The 17,965-nt window shown below is 37.0% G+C and overlaps 1 protein-coding gene across 33 annotated transcripts in view; it reads left to right on the plus strand.

Moving 5' to 3' along the window:
* The window catches only part of LOC143028527 (tRNA (uracil-5-)-methyltransferase homolog A-like), a 68,610-nt gene that overhangs the window by 22,731 nt on the left and 27,914 nt on the right, over positions 1-17,965 (plus strand). For 9 of the 33 annotated variants that reach the window (XM_076190770.1, XM_076190773.1, XM_076190777.1 and 6 more), the window contains one exon: positions 15,404-15,448. In XM_076190770.1, coding sequence (XP_076046885.1) covers positions 15,404-15,448 — 45 coding nt within the window. Of the gene's footprint in view, positions 1-556; positions 725-2,845; positions 2,993-4,955; positions 5,124-7,016; positions 7,252-9,381; positions 9,550-15,403; positions 15,449-17,965 lie in introns of those variants that run through there. The other 24 variants (XM_076190779.1, XM_076190780.1, XM_076190753.1 and 21 more) reach the window with 12 other exon arrangements.

Below are 17,965 nucleotides of genomic sequence, written 5' to 3' on the forward strand. Positions count from 1 at the left end.
CTCTCTCTCTCTCTCTCTCTCTCTCTCTCTCTCTCTCTCTCTCTCTCTCTCTCTCTCTCTCTCTCTCTCTCTCTCTCTCTCTCTCTCTCTCTCTCTCTCTCTCTCTCTCTCTCTCTCTCTCTCTCTCTCTCTCTCTCTCTCTCTCTCTCTCTCTCTCTCTCTCTCTCTTAATATCTCTTAATATCTCATATCCCATCATATCTCTCTCTGTCACTCACTTTCTCCATCTGTCTCTGTCTGTCTATCTCAGTCTCAGTCTGTCTCTTTCATTGTCTCAGTTCCTCTTTCTCCATCTCTGTCTCTGTTTCTGTCCCTTTCTCTGTCTGTCACACTTTCTGTTTTACGTTCCCTTTCTCCGTCTGTCTGACTTTCTCCATCTGTCTCACTCAGTCCCTCACAGTCTCTCTCAAGCTCTCTCTCAAGCTCTTTACGGATTCAACAGACTATAAATTTAAACCTTGCCTTTCATATCAAACACCTTGCATGTTTTTCTGCATGTCATGGTGCTCATAAGGATGTTACATCTGCTAGCCTTCATCCATAGTATCTTCCAAAGGCACAGAGGATGGGGCTGAAATGGATGCCAGTGGCACTATGGAAGACGGTTCCATAGTGATTTCCGACACTGCCGAGGATGATACCAGAGACAACATATGTGATGAAGCAGAAGCAGCTGAAATGGAAGAACCAGCAGCAGACACAGGTGAAGCAGGAGCATCATCAGGTGTGGAGCATATGCTTGGCTCTGGTTCGAAAAGAGGAGGTGGAGTTACTGAAGGATGTGATGGTGATGGCATTGGATGAAGGGGGTAGCAGGCTGGAGGATGTCCTGAGGTGAAGCCTGCACATCCCTGATTGCTGGTGCTGGATCGGAGCTCCACAGTCATAGTGGAGTGGAGGCGCCTACAATTTTGGGAGCAGTAGACCAATTTTTTTAGGTGCTTAGTACATTTCATGAGCATATGAAGACTCCAGACCTTTCCTAGGCAAGGAATGTGACTGAGGTCTTGGTCTTCATTGTTGTCTCTCTCTTATTCTTGACAACATTAACTGAAGCAGTCGTCTCTTCATGGTCATTGGCCAGAAACCAGAATACCATGTATCAACTGAACCAATTGTAGTTCATCCTTGACCACCTTTCCAGAGATGGTGAAGCTTCCATCCACAAACCCATCAAGGTCAAGATTTTATTTCTTATCCATCAGCATTGGCAATTTTCTTCAGAGTGGATATGGATACTTTGTCCTATGATTTTGATCCAGTTGAAGATTGTGACATTAAATTGTACTTCTGCAGGTTCTTCAGAGTATGCTTCCCCCTTTATATCCAGATCAGTCTCCTCCTCAAACACCACCATCACTTCCTCCAGCAGCTGCTTATTGTATAACTTCCCAATTCCCACCACAAAAAATACCTTCCCTATTGCAGCCACAAAAAAAGAAATCTTGGAGCTGAATGGATGACATCATATGAACATCCTAATAAATTTTAAGTCAACTGCAGGATGTACATATAGTACACATGTATATCTTTGATAATACATGAAGAAGGAATTGTGATGATTTTCACATGAAATTGCTGTATAAGCTCAGAGCTTACCTGATATTAAATCAACCAGTAGTTTTTCTTTACCTACTACAAATATAATTTTTTTGTTGGCCAGATATGTGGCAGTTTTAAGCATCCTGAAGGCTGGAATGCTGGTTAGAGTTTTTACTGTGCAAGACTTTTTTAGATAACAGTTGTGTACATCTAAAAATACATGACTTCTGGTCAGATTTAAACAGTTCATGCCACAAGTTATATTCCTATTATTTTTCACATCCTAAGCTACAATGACAACAGCCGAGCTGTGTTCATACTAGGTGTAAGGTGTTTTGTTTACATATGTTTTGTAATTTTTAAGTGTCTATTTGTAAGGACTTGGATAGTAATTGCTTTCTCTATATTTTTGTGTTATGATATTTTTAATCTTTTATTATATTATCACAATTCTTTATTATTTTTAAAGGAAATTATTTTCAGAAACATTGTCAAGTAATGATAACAGAATTACTGAATTTAATTGTCAAAACTATAAAATTATGTCATGGTGATGATGCCAATTCTGTTTCCATGGAGATTGAGGAAAGTACTTTAAAATAAAAACTGTGTCCACTAGCCAGCTCTTTAAGAAAGCACAAAAGAGAAAGTGACTTTTCTAATGTTGACCTATGAAGAGTGAATAAATTGAGAGTGCATTGTATGATTCAGTTGTATATGTAATGGAGACAACATCTACCAATTTGTTAAAAGGTATCCAAAGAAGAGATGAACTAGTTCCAACTCATTTTGTAGCAGTGTTTCATTGCTTAAAAGATGAAGGATACCATACAGTTATATATGCCCTCTTCTTGCTAGCTAAATAAACACAAAAAGAAAACCACTTCTCAGTAGTGGTGTGATATTATCCACAAAGATAGATATATTGGTGGACTCTTGTTGATAATGTCATCATTTGAGGATTTACAGCATTAGTACTCAAGAATTGATCATGCAGTTGAGACTATTTTGCTTTGCTATGGAACTCTCTTGAGTTACTAGTTGGTCAATATTGTTTTGGTGTTAATTGAGCTTTATTATCAAGCTCTCTCTTGTAAGCTCATCCTCTCAATCTCCAGTGTCCTAACTCTCAATTTCTCTAACTTTCTCAACCTCTCAAAGCTTTGAAAATCTCTTGTATAGTTTCAACAGACCATAACACAACCTTGCCTTTTATGTCAAACACTTTGGATGTGTTTCTGCATGTCATGGCGCTCATAAGGATGTTGCATTTGCTCTCCCTCATCCCAAGTATCTTCCAAAGGCACAGAAGATGGGTCTAGAATGGGTGCCAGTGGCAATATAGAAGATGGTTCCGTTGTGACCTCCGACACTGCTGAGGAAGATACCAGAGACAACATATATGATGTAGCAGAAGCATCTGACATAGAAGAACCAGCAGCAGACACAGGTGAAACAGGAGCATCATCAGGTGTGGAGCATATGCTTGGCTCTGGTTCGAAAAGAGGAGGTGGAGTTACTGAAGGATGTGATGGTGATGGCATTGAATGAAAGGGGTAGTAGGCTGGAGGATGTTTAGAGATGAAACCTGCACATTCCTGATTATTGGTGCTGGATCAGTGCTCCACAGTCATTGTGGAGTGGAGGTGCCTACAATTTTGGGAGCAGTAGACCAATTTTTTTAGGTGCTTAGTACATATGAGCATATGAAGACTCCAGACCTTTCCTAGGCAAGGAACATGACTGAGGTCTTGGTCTTCATTGTTGCCTCTCTCTCTGTCTTGACAACATTAACTGAAGCACCATCCGTTCATGGTCATTGGCTAGAAACCAGAATACCATGTATCAACTGAACCAGTTTTAGTTCATCCTTGACCACCTTTCCAGAGGTGAAGCTTCCATCCACAAACCCATCAAGGTCAAGATTTTATTTCTTATCCATCAGCATTGGCAAATTTTTTTAAGAGTGGATATGGATACTTTGTCCCATGCTCTGATCCAGTTGAAGATTGTGATGTTATATTATAATTCTATAGGTTCTTAAGATTGTGGTTTCCCCTTGTATCCAGATTAATGTCCTCAAGTACACCATCATTTCGTCCAGGATCTGCTTATGGTATAACTCCCCTATAGCCATCATGTGACCATCCTAAAAGAATATAGTCAACTGCAATATGTACTGTATAGTACATATCCTTTGTAGTCTTGATACATGAAACTGCATTTGTGAGGATTTTCACATTAAATGACCATATAAGCTCAGAGCTTACCAGATATTAGATCAACCAGTAAAAAAAATTCTACTTCATTTATAGATTTTTCTGATGAAATTCATGCCAATTTTGAGCAAGCAGAAGGTGGAATGTTGATAGCTTTTACTTTCTAAGATTCTTTTCTACATTCACAACAGCTGAGTTGTGTTTGTGTACATAAGGTGAAAGATTTTTACTTATTTGTATTTCCTTAAGTTCTTATATTTTGTTTTTCAGATTTTATTTATTTATGTTATTTTATATATATTTTTTTCTCTTTCAAGGAAATTATTTTCAGTAAAATTATAAGAAAAAAATATCCACTACTGACTATTTGTTAAAGTTTAAAATTGCTATGTCAGTAGTGATTGTGCAAATTATGTTCCTTCAAGGAGATTGGGGAAAATGGTTTCAGAGGTGTCCATAAGCTTATTAAAGGTGTGCAAGAAGTCACAAAGTACAAAGTGATAGTTTTCTAATGTCATTGACCAATGGGGATTGAGCAAATTAGTGACTTGAGAGTGCATTGTACAATGCACTTATGTATCTAATGGAGGCATGATTCACGAATGTTTGTTAAAAAATATTCAAAGAAGAGATGAACTAGTTTGAACTCTGGTTTTAGAAACAGTGTTTCATTGCCTCAAAGGATACAATTATGTATGCCCTCTTGTTGCTAGCTAAAACAACAAAATCTTCAAATAATTTTCAGCATTGGTGTGATATTATCCGCAAGGATAGATGCATCAGTTAACTCTTGTTGTTAATATTGATAATTTCATCACCTGACAATATGCAGCATTGGTACTCATGAATTGATCATGGGTTATAAAATTTTGTAGTTCTGTTGTTACTACAAATAAGTCTTCAGGATAAAAAGAATTTGTGCATTTCCAATTTATGCAGTGAATACTTCTGCTTTGCTATGGAATCCTCTTGGGTTGGCAGTTGTTCACCATTGTGATTTCGGTGTTAAGTAAGCTTTGTTATCTAGATTGTCTCTCTCTCAAGCTCTCACTCAGTCACTTTTTCAAGCTCTTCAATTTCAACAGACATCAAGACTAAACCTTACCTTTCATGACCTACATATTGCATGTTTTTTGCATGCCATGGTGATCATTAAGATGTTCTGCTCGTCTTCATCCCTAGTATCTTCCAAAGGCGCAGAGGATGGATCTGGAATGAATGGTAGTGACAATGTAGAAGATGGGTCCGTAGTGATTTTCAACACTGCCGAGGATGTTATCAGAACCAACACATCTGAAGAAGCAGAAGCAGCTGACACAGAAGAACAAGCAGCAGACATAGGTGAAGCAGGAGCATCATCAGGTGTGGAGCATATGCTTGGCTCTGGTTCAAAAAGAGGAGGTGGAATTACTGAAGGTTGTGATGGTGATGGCATTGAATGAAGGGGGAAGTAGGCCGGGGGATGTCCAAAGATGAAGCCTGCACATCCCTGATTGCTGGTGCTGGATCGTTGCTTCACAGGCATTGTGAAGTGGAGGTGGCTACAATTTTGGGAGCAGTATACCAATTTTTTTAGGTGCTTAGTACATTTCATGAGCATATGAAGACTCCAGACCTTTCCTAGGCAAGGAATGTGACTGAGGTCTTGGTCTTCATTGTTGTCTCTCTCTCTGTCTTGACAACATTAACTGAAGCACCTTCTCTTCATGGTCATTGGCTAGAAACCAGAATACCATGCATCAAGTTGAACCAGTTTTAGTTCATCCTTGACCACCTTTCCAGAGGTGGTGAAGCTTCCATCCACAAACCCATCAAGGTCAAGATTTTATTTCTTATTCATCAGCATTGGCAATTTTCTTTAAGAGTGGATATGGATACTTTGTCCTATGCTTTGATCCAGTTGAAAATTGTGACATCATTATAATTCTGCAAGTTCTTCAAAGTATGCTTCCCCCTTATATACAGACTAGTCTCCTCAAGTACACCATCACTTCCTCCAGGAGCTGCTTGTTGTAAAACTTCTTAAAAGGATATTTTTAGTCAACTGCATTATGTACTGTATAGTACATATCCTTCATAGTTTTGATACATGAAACTGCAGTTGTGATGATTTCCACATTAAGTGGCCATATAAGCTCAGAGCTTACCAGATATTAAATCAACCAGTAGCAATTTTGAGCAAGCTTAAGGCTGGAGTGTATATAGCTTTTACAGTGTAAGATTCTTTATTTTATAACAGGTGTGGTCGTATATCTAAGAATATATAACTTATGGTCAGCTTATGTCATAAGTTTAGTATTCCTATTACTTATCACATCTTGAGCTACATTGACAACAGCTAAGTTGTGTTTACTTACATGAGGCATAAGATGTTTACTTATGATTTGTATTTCCAAGTGCCTATGTTTTGCTTTAAATTTTTTATTTATTTGTGTTATTTTCTCTTTTTTCTCTTTTAAGGAAATTATTTTCAGTAAAATTATAGGGAAAAAAGTAACCATTACTGAATTTATTTGTTAAGGTTTAAAATTGCTGTCAGTAGTGATTGTGCAAATTCTGTTCTTTCAAGGAGATTGGGGAAAATAGTTTCGGAGTAGTGTCCACATTCTTATTAAAAGTGTGCAAGAAGGCACAATGGACAAAGTGACATTATCTAATGTCAGTGATCAATGGAGATTGAGCAAATTAGTGACTTGAGAGTGCATTGTATGATGTAGTTATGTATCCAATGGAGGCATGATTCATGGGTATTTGTTCAAAAGTGTTCAAAGAAGAGATGAACTAGTTTGAACTCTGGTTTTATCAGTGTTTCATTGCTTCAAAGATAAAAGATACAATTATGTATGCCCTCTTGTTGCTAGCTAAAACAACAAAATCTTTGTTATTCTCAGCATTGGTGTGATATTATCCACAAGGATAGATGCATCAGTAAACTCTTGTTGATAAAAATGATAATTTCATCACTGACAATTTGCAGCATTGGTACTCATGAGTTGATCATGGGTTGTAAAACTTTGTAGTTCCAGTTGTTACCACAAATAAGTCTTCAGGATAAAAAGAATTTGTGCATTTCCAATTTATGCAGTGAATACTGCTTTGCTATTGAATCCTCTTGGGTTGGCAGTTGGCACCATTGTGATTTGGTGTCAAGTAAGCTTTGTTATCAAGATCTCTCTCTCTCAGTCACTTTTTCAAGCTCTTCAATTTCAACAGACACCAACACTAAACCTTGCCTTTTGTGACCTACATATTGCATGTTTTTTGCATGCCATGGTGATCATTAAGATGTTCTGCTCATCTTCATCACTAGTATCTTCCAAAGGCGCAGAGGATGGAACAGGAATAAATGGCAGTGGCAATGTAGAAGATGGGTCCATAGTGACTTCTGACACTGCCGAGGATGTTATCAGAACCAACACATCTGAAGAAGCAGAAGCAGCTGACATGGAAGAGCCAGCAGCAGACACAGGTGAAGCAGGAGCATCATCAGGTTCAAGAAGAGGAGGTGGAGTTACTGAAGGATGTGATGGTGATGGCATTGGATGAAGGGGGTAGCAGGCTGGAGGATGTCTAGAGATGAAGGCTGCATATTCCTTATTGTTGGTGCTGGATCGGTGCTTCACAGGCATTGTGGAGTGGAGGTGCCTACAATTTTGGGAGAAGTAGACCAATTTTTTTTAGGTGCTTAGTTCATTTCATGAGCATATGAAGACTCCAGACCTTTCCTAGGCAAGGAATGTGACTGAGGTCTTGGTCTTCATTGTTGTCTCTCTCTATGTCTTGACAACATTAACTGAAGCAGTCATCTCTTCATAGTGACTGTCTAGAAACCAGAATACCATGTATCAACTAAACCAGTTTTAGTTCATCCTTGATGGTCAAGATTCCATCCACAAACCCAACAAGGTTCAAGATTTAGTTTCTCATCCGTCAGCATTGTCAATTTTCTTCAGAGTGGATATGGATACTTTATCCCATGTTTTCATCCAGCTGAAGATTGTGACATTAGATTATAATTCTGCAGATTCTTTAGAGTATGCTTCCCCCTGTATCTAGATAAGTGTCCTCCTCAAGCACCATCATTTCCTCCAGGATCTGCTTATGGTATAACTTCCCTATAGCCACCACAAAAAATACCTTCCCTATTGCTCCCACAAAGGAATCTAGGAGCTGGATGATTGACAGAACATCCTAATTGGATATTATTGTCAACTACAGGATACAGCATAGTACATATTCTTCATAATTTTGTTACATGAAAAAGGAATTGTGATGATCTTCACATGAAATTGCTGTATAAGCTATAAGCTCAGCGTTTACCAGCTATTAAATCAGCCAGAAGTGTAGCTTTACTCCACAGGTACAGAATTTTTCTTACCAAATTTATGCCAATTGTGAGCAAGCTGAAGGAGGGATGCTAAGTAAAGCTTTTGCTGTATAAGATTCCTTGTTTTATAGCAGGTGTGGGTATACATCTAAATTATGACTTGGTCAGATTGAAACACTTAATGTCACAAGTTTAGATTCCTATTATTCATCACATCCTTAGTTACATTGATAACAGCTGAGCTGTGTTTATGTACATAAGTGTAAGGTGTTTTGTGTACATATGATTTGTATTTCCTTTTTTTTTTTTTTGTAAATTTCAAGATTTTATTTTAATATCTTTATTTCTTCTTTCCTTTTTCTTTCTTTAATAGAAATAATTTTCAGAAACATTGTCAGAAAATAATAACAGCATTACGGAACTTATTTGTTAAAATTATGATATTGTTCTGTCAATAGTGATTGTACTAATTCTGTTCCTTCATGGAGATTGCGGAAAATGGCTTCAAAACTGTCCACATGCTTATAGCTGCAAAAAGGCATAAAGGACAAAGTGACAATTTTCTAATGTTAACCAATGGGAAGTGATCAAATAAATGACGAGTGCTTTGTATGATGCAGTTTGGCATCTAATGTAGGCACAGTTCATTGATATATAGGCTTGTTCAAAGGTATCCAAAGAAGAAATGATCTTGTTCCAACTTCTAAGATTGTAGCAGTTTTTCATTGCTTTGAAGAGGAAGGATACACTTATATACAGCCTCTTCTTGCTAGCTAAATCAACACCAAAAACATTTTCAGCAGCAGTGTATTGTCTGTAAGGATAGAGGCATTGATTAATGATTAATTTGTTGATAATGATATTTTCATCACTAAGGAAACTTTTAGCATTGATGCTCACGAATTGATCAAGGGTTATAAACTTAGTAATTCTGGTTGTTGAACTACTAATGTCTTCAAGTTCATTGTCCAGAAAAAAAAAAAAACTGGTTTGCTTTGCCATGGAATCCTTTTGAGTTGGCTGTTGGTCAGCATTGTGGTTTCGGCAGTAATTGAGCTTTACTATCAAGCTCTCTTTCTCTCAAGCACACTCAACCTCTCAATCTGAAGCACTCTATTAAGCTCTCATGCTGTCTTTCAAGCTCTCACTCTCTCTTGAACTCTTGAATAGTTTCAGAAAACTATAACAATAAACCTAGCCTTTCGTGTCAAACATTTTGCATGTTTTTCTGCATGCCATGGTGCTCATAAGGATGTTACATCTGCTTGCCTTCATCCCAAGTATCTTTCAAAGGCACAGAGGATGGGGCTGGAATGGATGCCAATGGCACTATGGAAGACGGTTCCGTAGTGATTTCCGACACTGCCGAAGATGATACCAGAGACAACATATGTGATGAAGCAGAAGCAGCTGACATGGAAGAGCCAGCAGCAGACACAGGTGAAGCAGGAGCATCATCAGGTGTGGAGCATATGCTTGGCTCTGGTTCAAAAAGAGGAGTTGGAGTTACTGAAGGATGTGATGGTGATGGCATTGGATGAAGGGGGTAGCAGGCTGGAGGATGTCCTGAGGTGAAACCTGCACATCCCTGATTGCTGGTGCTGGATCGGAGCTCCACAGTCATAGTGGAGTGGAAGTGCCTACAATTTTGGGAGCAGCAAAAAATATATATTTTTAGTGCTTGATGCACTTGATGAGCATATGAAGACTCCAGACCTTTCCTAGGCAAGGAATGTGACTGAGGTCTTGGTCTTCATTGTTGTCTCTCTCTCTCTGTCTTGACAACATTAACTGAAGCAGTCATCTCTTCATGGTCATTGGCTAGAAACCAGAATACCATGTATCAACTGAACCAATTGTAGTTCATCCTTGACCACCTTTCCAGAGGTGGTGAAGCTTCCATCCACAAACCCATCAAGGTCAAGATTTTATTTCTCATCCATCAGCATTGGCAATTTTCTTCAGAGTGGATATGGATACTTTGTCCTATGATTTTGATCCAGTTGAAGATTGTGACATTAAATTGTACTTCTGCAGGTTCTTCAGAGTATGCTTCCCCTTTATATCCAGATCAGTCTCCTCCTCAAACACCACCATCACTTCCTCCAGGAGCTACTTATTGTATAACTTCCTAATAGCCGCCACAAAAAAAATCTGGGTGCTGGATGAATGACATCATATGAACATCCTAATTGGATATCATTGTCAACTACAGGATACAGTATAGTACATCTTCATAAATTTTGATACATGGAAAAGTAATTTTGACGATTTTCACGTGAAGTGGCTGTATAAGCTCAGCTTACCAGATATTAAATCAAACAATAATGTTGCTTTACCTACTACAAGTATAGATTTTTTCTGTCCAGATAGGTTCCAGTTTTGAGCATGCTGAAGGCTGGAATGTTGATTAGAGATTTTGCTGTGTAAAATTGTTTTTTAGCAGGTGTGGAGGAACGTGAAAAAATATGACTTTTGGTCAGATTTAAGCAACATATGTCATACGTTTAGTAACATTATTTATAACATCTTTAGGTATATTGACAACAGCTGAGCTGTATTCACATACATAAGATGTGAGGTGTTTTGTGTATGTATGTTGTGTATGTTATTAATGTCTATTTGTACGGTTTTGGATAGTAATTGATTTTGCATTATATTTTGCTTAATATTTTTTATTTCTTTATTTTTTATATATGGAAATTATTTTAAATTACATTATTGATAAACAATAACAGCATTACTGAATATAGTTAAAAATTATAAAATTGTTCTGTCAGTTGTGATCGTGCCAATTCCTTTCCACTTGTCCATTTTTCTAACGTCACTGACCCATGGAGAGTGAGGAAGTTAGTGACTTGAGTGTTTTGTCTGATGCAGTTCTGCATCTAATGGAGGCATGATTCACTGATGTATCCATTTGTTCAAAGGTATCCGAAGAAGAGATGATGTAATTCCATCTCGTAAGATTGTAGCAGTTTTCCATTGCTTCTAAGATGGATACTATACAATTATATATGACTTTTTCTTGCTAGTCAGATCAACACCAAAATTTAAGTACTTTTCAGTTGTGGCATGATATTGTCCATAACGATAGATGCATTGGTGAACTCTTATTGATATTAATGATAATTTCATCATGTGTGAATTTGCAGCATGGGTACTCTACTTTTGTAGTTCCAGTTGTTGAACTACAAACAAGTCATCTAGGTGATTGTCCAGGATGATGTTAAGAACTTCTCTGTGCATCTGTAATTTATGTAGTGAATATTGTTTTGCTTTGCTGTGGAATTCTCTTGAATTGTGGTTTTGGCATTAATTGAGCTTTTCTCTCCAATTTGTGTTCATTGTGCTTGTGGTCAGTTTTTTATTTCCTGTTTTGTAATCTCTGTTTGATGTCCAAGGTGTGACAGTCTGAAGACTGTAACAGTTAATTGAGTGGATTATCAAAGACTTTCTGGATGGAGTAAGCCAGAAATATGAACCTACTTGTTATTAGGAAGACTGGTTGCTTCTGTGCATGTACATGTGACGAGATGATCGTAGGACTTCAATCATATTACCATATTTTTATTTTTCATAATTGTCACTGATGTGTTTATGGAAAGCTACATCAAGTAGACATTTAACTTGGTACCTCCATAAACTTGAGGTTGTAGGAAAACATAATTTTGTGCTAATAACTACTTTTACAACAGGAATCAAATGGGGGAGGGTCTCTTGAATTACATAACCTGTCTCTTACTAACTTGATCAATTGTAGTGTTGTAAATATTGAAAAAATTCTTGACCATGGCTATGCCATCTGGAATGGATAATGACCAGAAGTCTCTTAATTGTTAGTATACTTGACACTTGCTTTCTCAGTTGATTCTGTTGTACCTTATTTTTGCATTCTTTACTGTTACAACAGAAACTGTGATACTGTTCAGAAAGTTAGTTTTCTATTGCAAGTTGACTCACCCAGCCTCCTAATCATTAAACTCATGAATTTATTTTCAGTACAGGCTGACCCTCAAAATTGTTTTGTCTTCCCACAGATCCATTCATGGTAATAAGTGTATTTCAATTACCATATTTCTTGCTTATTCTTGTTTATTTAACACATATATGAAATGGGGTTGGGTTGCTATATAGTGGAAGTGGTGGAGACTTAGCAGGTTTAGCTGTTGGATCCTTCTGTAAAGGAGCTGTATGTCATATTTTGGAATAAGTCCTCAAGTGCACAGATTAATGTTAGTACTTACACTTTTTTGATACACTGGTGAATAGAATTGAGGGCTTTTGCATAGAACTGTGTGCCAATTATTTTGTGTGTTCTATGGGGTGAATATTAGTTTTTGTTTGCAGATTGTTTATTGGGAGTAGTTTTGGTGCATCCTGTCATTATTCTCAATGTTTTATTAATTTTGTTGGGTGTCTATTTTCTTAATTGTTGGAACTATGGATCTTCTGTAAAGGAGATCTGGGGAGACACTTGATGTTTGTGAATAGAAAGATGGATGTTTTTGTATTGAGTGATACAATGGGGAAAGTGAGTTGGAACATGGTGGGTAGGATGTCAAGAGTGGCAAGATGGTGAGGGAGGGAAGGAGTAGCTTTAATGGTAAATATAAGATAGCTAAGTGTGTAGTGGAATGAAGGAAGTGTTGTTGTTGTTGTTGTTGTTGAGCAGTCCCGTCTCCCCAAGGAAGGCCACAGCCGAAACTGGGTTTTCCCACAAATCCTTTATAGAGTGTATGTTGTGTTGTTTGCGTGCATGATTGTGTATAATGCAGTCTTCCATTATGTGTTGTATGGTATGGGAAGTGTTGTTGTGGACGTTGGCAAAGGATGAGAGATGTGGACATTAGTGAATGTATATGATTTTGGTACAGGTCTAAGCTCCCAAACTTGGCACATGTAGAATTTTGGGAGAATATAAATTTAGTGGTGTTTAGGGATCTTAATGCTTGAGTCAGAGGTAAGCCAATAGGTGGAGTAGGGAAGTATGGGAAGACAGGAAAGAATGGCAGTTGAAAGGTGTACAGGATTGTGTACTGAAAGTGAAATTGATAGTAAACAAGATATGTTCATGAGGGTGTTTAGTGGGAGGGTATTGAAAGGGCATTAATGGACTGTAGTGGTGCCCAAGAGAAGGAATGGAAGAATTCTGGATGCCAATGTGCTCAGGGGAGAGTACAGTAATTGTCGCATCATTATCAAGTGGAAGGGAAATTGATAGTAGATATTTAGTGGAAAAAAAAAAAGGAAAAGGAGGGACATGTTTTGAAGGCAAAAGACGGAGAAATGTGGAATACTAGTTAAAGCTAGGAGTTGTATGGGAAGGAGTGTGGGATAAGAGAGAAATATGTATAGAAGAGGAATGAATGTGTTTGAAGGTGCTAAATTGAAAAAAAAAAAAAACATTGTGGAATAAGGAGAATGGGGGGAGAACATGAAAGGTAGTGAATTATAGAATGAATAGATGGTGGTGGTTGGCAGTAATGAAGGGATTGTATAATGAAGGTTATAAAGAAATGGGGGAGCTTATGATGGGAAGCATAATGCAAGATGATACTGTAAAATGCTTGGCCATTCCACTAATAAAGGGATGGGATCTTTTGGTGTATTGGTATGATGCTGCTCACCAGACATGGTAGCAGCAGCAGGGGGTGATGGGGGTTTTTCCTAATCCCTCTAACTTTTACATTGCATACAATAAAGGTACATCAAGCAAACTGGAAAATTTGTCTTTGTGGTACACTTTTATATCGGTTGTGTGAAAATATTTGTATTGTTTATGTAATGACATCCAAAATTTGTATTAAACCTTACTTTTTACTTTTTGCATTTGAATTCATGTAACATGCTTTAAAACTTACTATTGTGCAATATAGCTGTGTTAATGTTCAACTATAAAGGTCAGCAGGATACTTGAGTATGAACACAGCAGTTCTTGGCTCACACCTACCAGTGTTAAATATTGGTGTAAACCAGAATCGAGGATGAACCAAATTGAGTAAATGTAGAAAAATAACATCCTCTGCTGAATATGTGTGACTTACAGACCCACCCTGTAAAGATAAAAACTTGGTAGTACATTTCATTTGCTAAGGGTTTCTCTAGGATGTGAGAAAATTCCAAAGAGCAGAATGTACTATTATTTTCTCACAAAGTGTTTTCTCTGCCATATTTGTTGATAGTTGCTATTTTCAAACATGTTTGGACTTCACTTAGTCTATACACAAACTTGTCAAGGTTGAAACCTGCCTTTAAATGATGGAGTACATTTTGCTTGTAGATGTAAATTTGTGATTTTTTATTTATGATGTACTTCATATTGATAATGTAATGTACCAAATTTTTGGGATGGGAAGGGCTGTAGCCCTTTACCATTCCTTTACCTCATGAGAAAAGCAGGCACAGCTTCCTCAGGTAATATTTATATTAAATAACAGTATCCCCAGGTAGAATTCTTGTGAAGACAAATAAGCATCAGTTATAGATGTACACCTGAAGTTTTATGTGAATCTTAAGACTTTACATTTATTGGGAGTAAGTTGTACCTGGGTGCTTACACACAGCAGACCAAATAATGTGTGTATAAGGGAGGGTTAATGCCATTACATATATATATATATATATATATATATATATATATATATATGGAATGGGTGGGAATGATTTTATGCCTTTTCCTTTTTGGCTACCTCCCTTGTAAGGGGAAAAAAGCCTTGGTGTATGTATGTATATATATATGTGTGTGTGTGTGTGTAATAAAACCACTTGGAAAATAAAATGAAAGGTGACTGAACATTTTTGTCTAAGACATTTTCAAAAACCTTTGAAAATGTCTTAAATAGGTGAAAACCTTTGGTCACCTTTCATTTTATTTTCCAATTGGTTTTATTACACATTTTGTGAATCACGTGTTTTTGTGATTTATTCGCATATATATATATATATATATATATATATATATATATATATATATATATATATATATATATATATATATATATATATATATATACACACACACATATACACACATTCATGCACATGCATAGTACAGTAGTTTATAATGAAAAGAAATAATGGGTAGATGCTCAGCATGCAAGAAATGTAAAAATAGAAGAAATGTGTAGCAATTCAAAAGGTTAAAAAAGACTGTGCCGTTTTGAAACTACTGCAGTATTTTAAACTTTAATCTTTGATAGGCAGAGAAGTTTCAAACATTAGTTTAGCCTTCCTTACAAGGGAGGGGAAATGTAGCACACGTAAGTGTACTGCATAAGGTACTTAAACTAATATAACTTATTGATTTCCACAGAACCTATGGAGGCAGAACCCTCACAGGAGGTAGTGGATTTGGAAGGTACTGTATTCCCATGTTTTTGAGTTGGAAATATTTTGGGGTGGTAATAGATTAGTGTTTAACAAAGTTAAGTCAAGTAGCATGAGGTGAGAGGACAGACAGATCTAAATTGTGGTAGTGCATGTAAATGGAGTTTGGGTCCAGGAAATAGGTGCACTCTAGAAGGAAGTTCATTGTTTTGTATTATTGCTGCATTAGATATTATACTTATGTGCACATACACTTATGTGCAGGGACACAGTGGATAAAAAAAAATGCATAGTGGTATATGGCACAAAAGAAAAACACAATATAGCTAGGTACTAGAGAAAAAGAGGAGAAAGAAATAGCAAAATAAATTCTGAAAGAGGTACAAGATGATGGGCAAGAGATGGAAAAGGAAATAAAGAATGCATTGAATAGGACAATACTATAAAGAAAAGAATTTACCTTTAAAAATTAAACTAAGGTCAAATGATAATAGAAGAAGTATTAACAAAAACAGCAAAGTTGGCAAAAAGTGGAAACTACAAAAATATATGGATAAAAAAGGAAATGAGCGATGAGGAAAAAGAGAGGAAAACAACACCAAAAAATGAAGCTAATGAAAAAAATGAGAGAAGAACGGAGACCAAAAAGAACAAGTTTTTTGAGAGTGCAGGACTTAAGGCTGAGAAAATGGTATATCAAAAGAAGGGAAACACAGGAAAAAGAAAAAAATTAAAAGTAACCTATACTAACATAGATGGTCTGATTTCAGGATTAAATTAATCAAATGATTAAATATCTGGCAGAAAAAAAACTCAGATATAAAGGGAATTGTCATCTGGCAAAAAAAAAAAAGCTCAGATATAAAGGGAATTGTGATGAAATTAAAAGGTCCACTACCACTAAATGGTGTTGAAAAAACTGGGTGGAGGAGTTATGTTTTTGACTAAGAATGGCTTAAATGTGACAAAGATCACAGAAGGAAATAATGTGGAATTGATTATGATAAAAGTTGAAAATAGTGAAATGAAAAGTAAAAAGATTGTGGTGATATATGTCCCCCCCCCCCAAAACACATTCTTGGAAAGAGAGTGACAGTTCTAAAATGTTGGAAGACACAAGGCATGCATTAAATAAAATACTGAAAGGAGGAAATTTAGTAATTATGGGTGACTTTAACTCTAAAGAAATATGTTGGGAGATGACAGTATAGGGTGGAGAGGACCTTTGGGGAAACATACTACTGAACTTGACCATTGAATACACAATGACTCAATGGGTAAAAGAGAATAACAGAAATAATGAAGAGCTGTCGAGACTAGATTTTATATTTATGTTGAGCCTGAAATTGTGGATAAAATGGAATACAAGACACCAATTGGGAAGAGTGACTGCATACTACTTCAGCTCAAACTAAAAGAGGAAATATATTTGGGAAGAAATGAGAAATGCTGAAAAGGAAGACTTATAACAAAACAGATTTAGGGAAACTCAGAAAATTCTTTCAAGAAGCGAGTTGGGAAAACTCCGTTAATGAAGAAACACAGGTGGAACAGAAATGGACGATATTGAAAGAAATCTATAATGAAGGAGTGCATAAATATGTCCCAAAACAAAAACTGGAAAAGGTGGACATTAAGTGTTGGTATAACAAAAAAATGTACTGAGGCAAAAGATAGAAACAGAGCTTGGAAAAGATGGAAAAAAGAAAAAATCCTGGAAAGTTGCAAATATATATCAAACTAAGAAAGGAATGTGTAAAAATATGCAGGGAAGAAAAAAGAAACTACAAAAAAGACATAATAGACAAATGTAAAGATTCTCTCTCTCTCTCTCTCTCTCTCTCTCTCTCTCTCTCTCTCTCTCTCTCTCTCTCTCTCTCTCTGTCTCTCCTGTCTGTCTCTCTATCTCTCCACTCTCTCTTCCTTATCTCTCCTTTCTCTCTTCCCAATATCTCCTTTCTCTCTCTCTCTCTCTCTCTCTCTCTCTCTCTCTCTCTCTCTCTCTCTCTCTCTCTCCTCTCTCCCCTCTCCACTCTCTCTCCCCTCTCCACTCTCTCTCCCCTCTCTCCCCTCTCTCTCTCTCTCCCCTCTCTCCACTCTCTCTCCACTCTCCTCTCTCTCTTCCCTCTCTTCTCTCTCTTCCCTCTCTTCTCTCACTCCACTCTCCTCTCTCCACTCTCCTCTCTCCACTCTCCTCTCTCCACTCTCTCTCCACTCTCTCTCTCTCTCTCTCTCTCTCTCTCTCTCTCTCTCTCTCTCTCTCTCTCTCTCTCTCTCTCTCTCTCTCTCTTTTCCTTTTGTTCCCTCTTTCCTTGCAAAGCTTTTTTTTTCTTTTTCTTTTTTTTCCTTTTCCACCATTTTTACTCCATACCTCTCATGCTTCTTCATTTCTTTGTAATTCTTCCTCATATACCTCCCCTCTTTTCTATTACTGCTGCCCATTAAGAATTGTAGTTGCATAATCTATTATATTTATTGAGCAGTATGGTATCCCTGGGAATACCGTATACAATTTGTGAACAGGTGATTGTGAGTTTGATTCCTGGGA

The sequence above is a fragment of the Oratosquilla oratoria genome, chromosome 9 (assembly GCF_046742065.1).
Source record: "Oratosquilla oratoria isolate Oo_2021 chromosome 9, ASM4674206v1, whole genome shotgun sequence".
Classification (NCBI taxonomy): Eukaryota; Metazoa; Arthropoda; class Malacostraca; order Stomatopoda; family Squillidae; genus Oratosquilla; species Oratosquilla oratoria.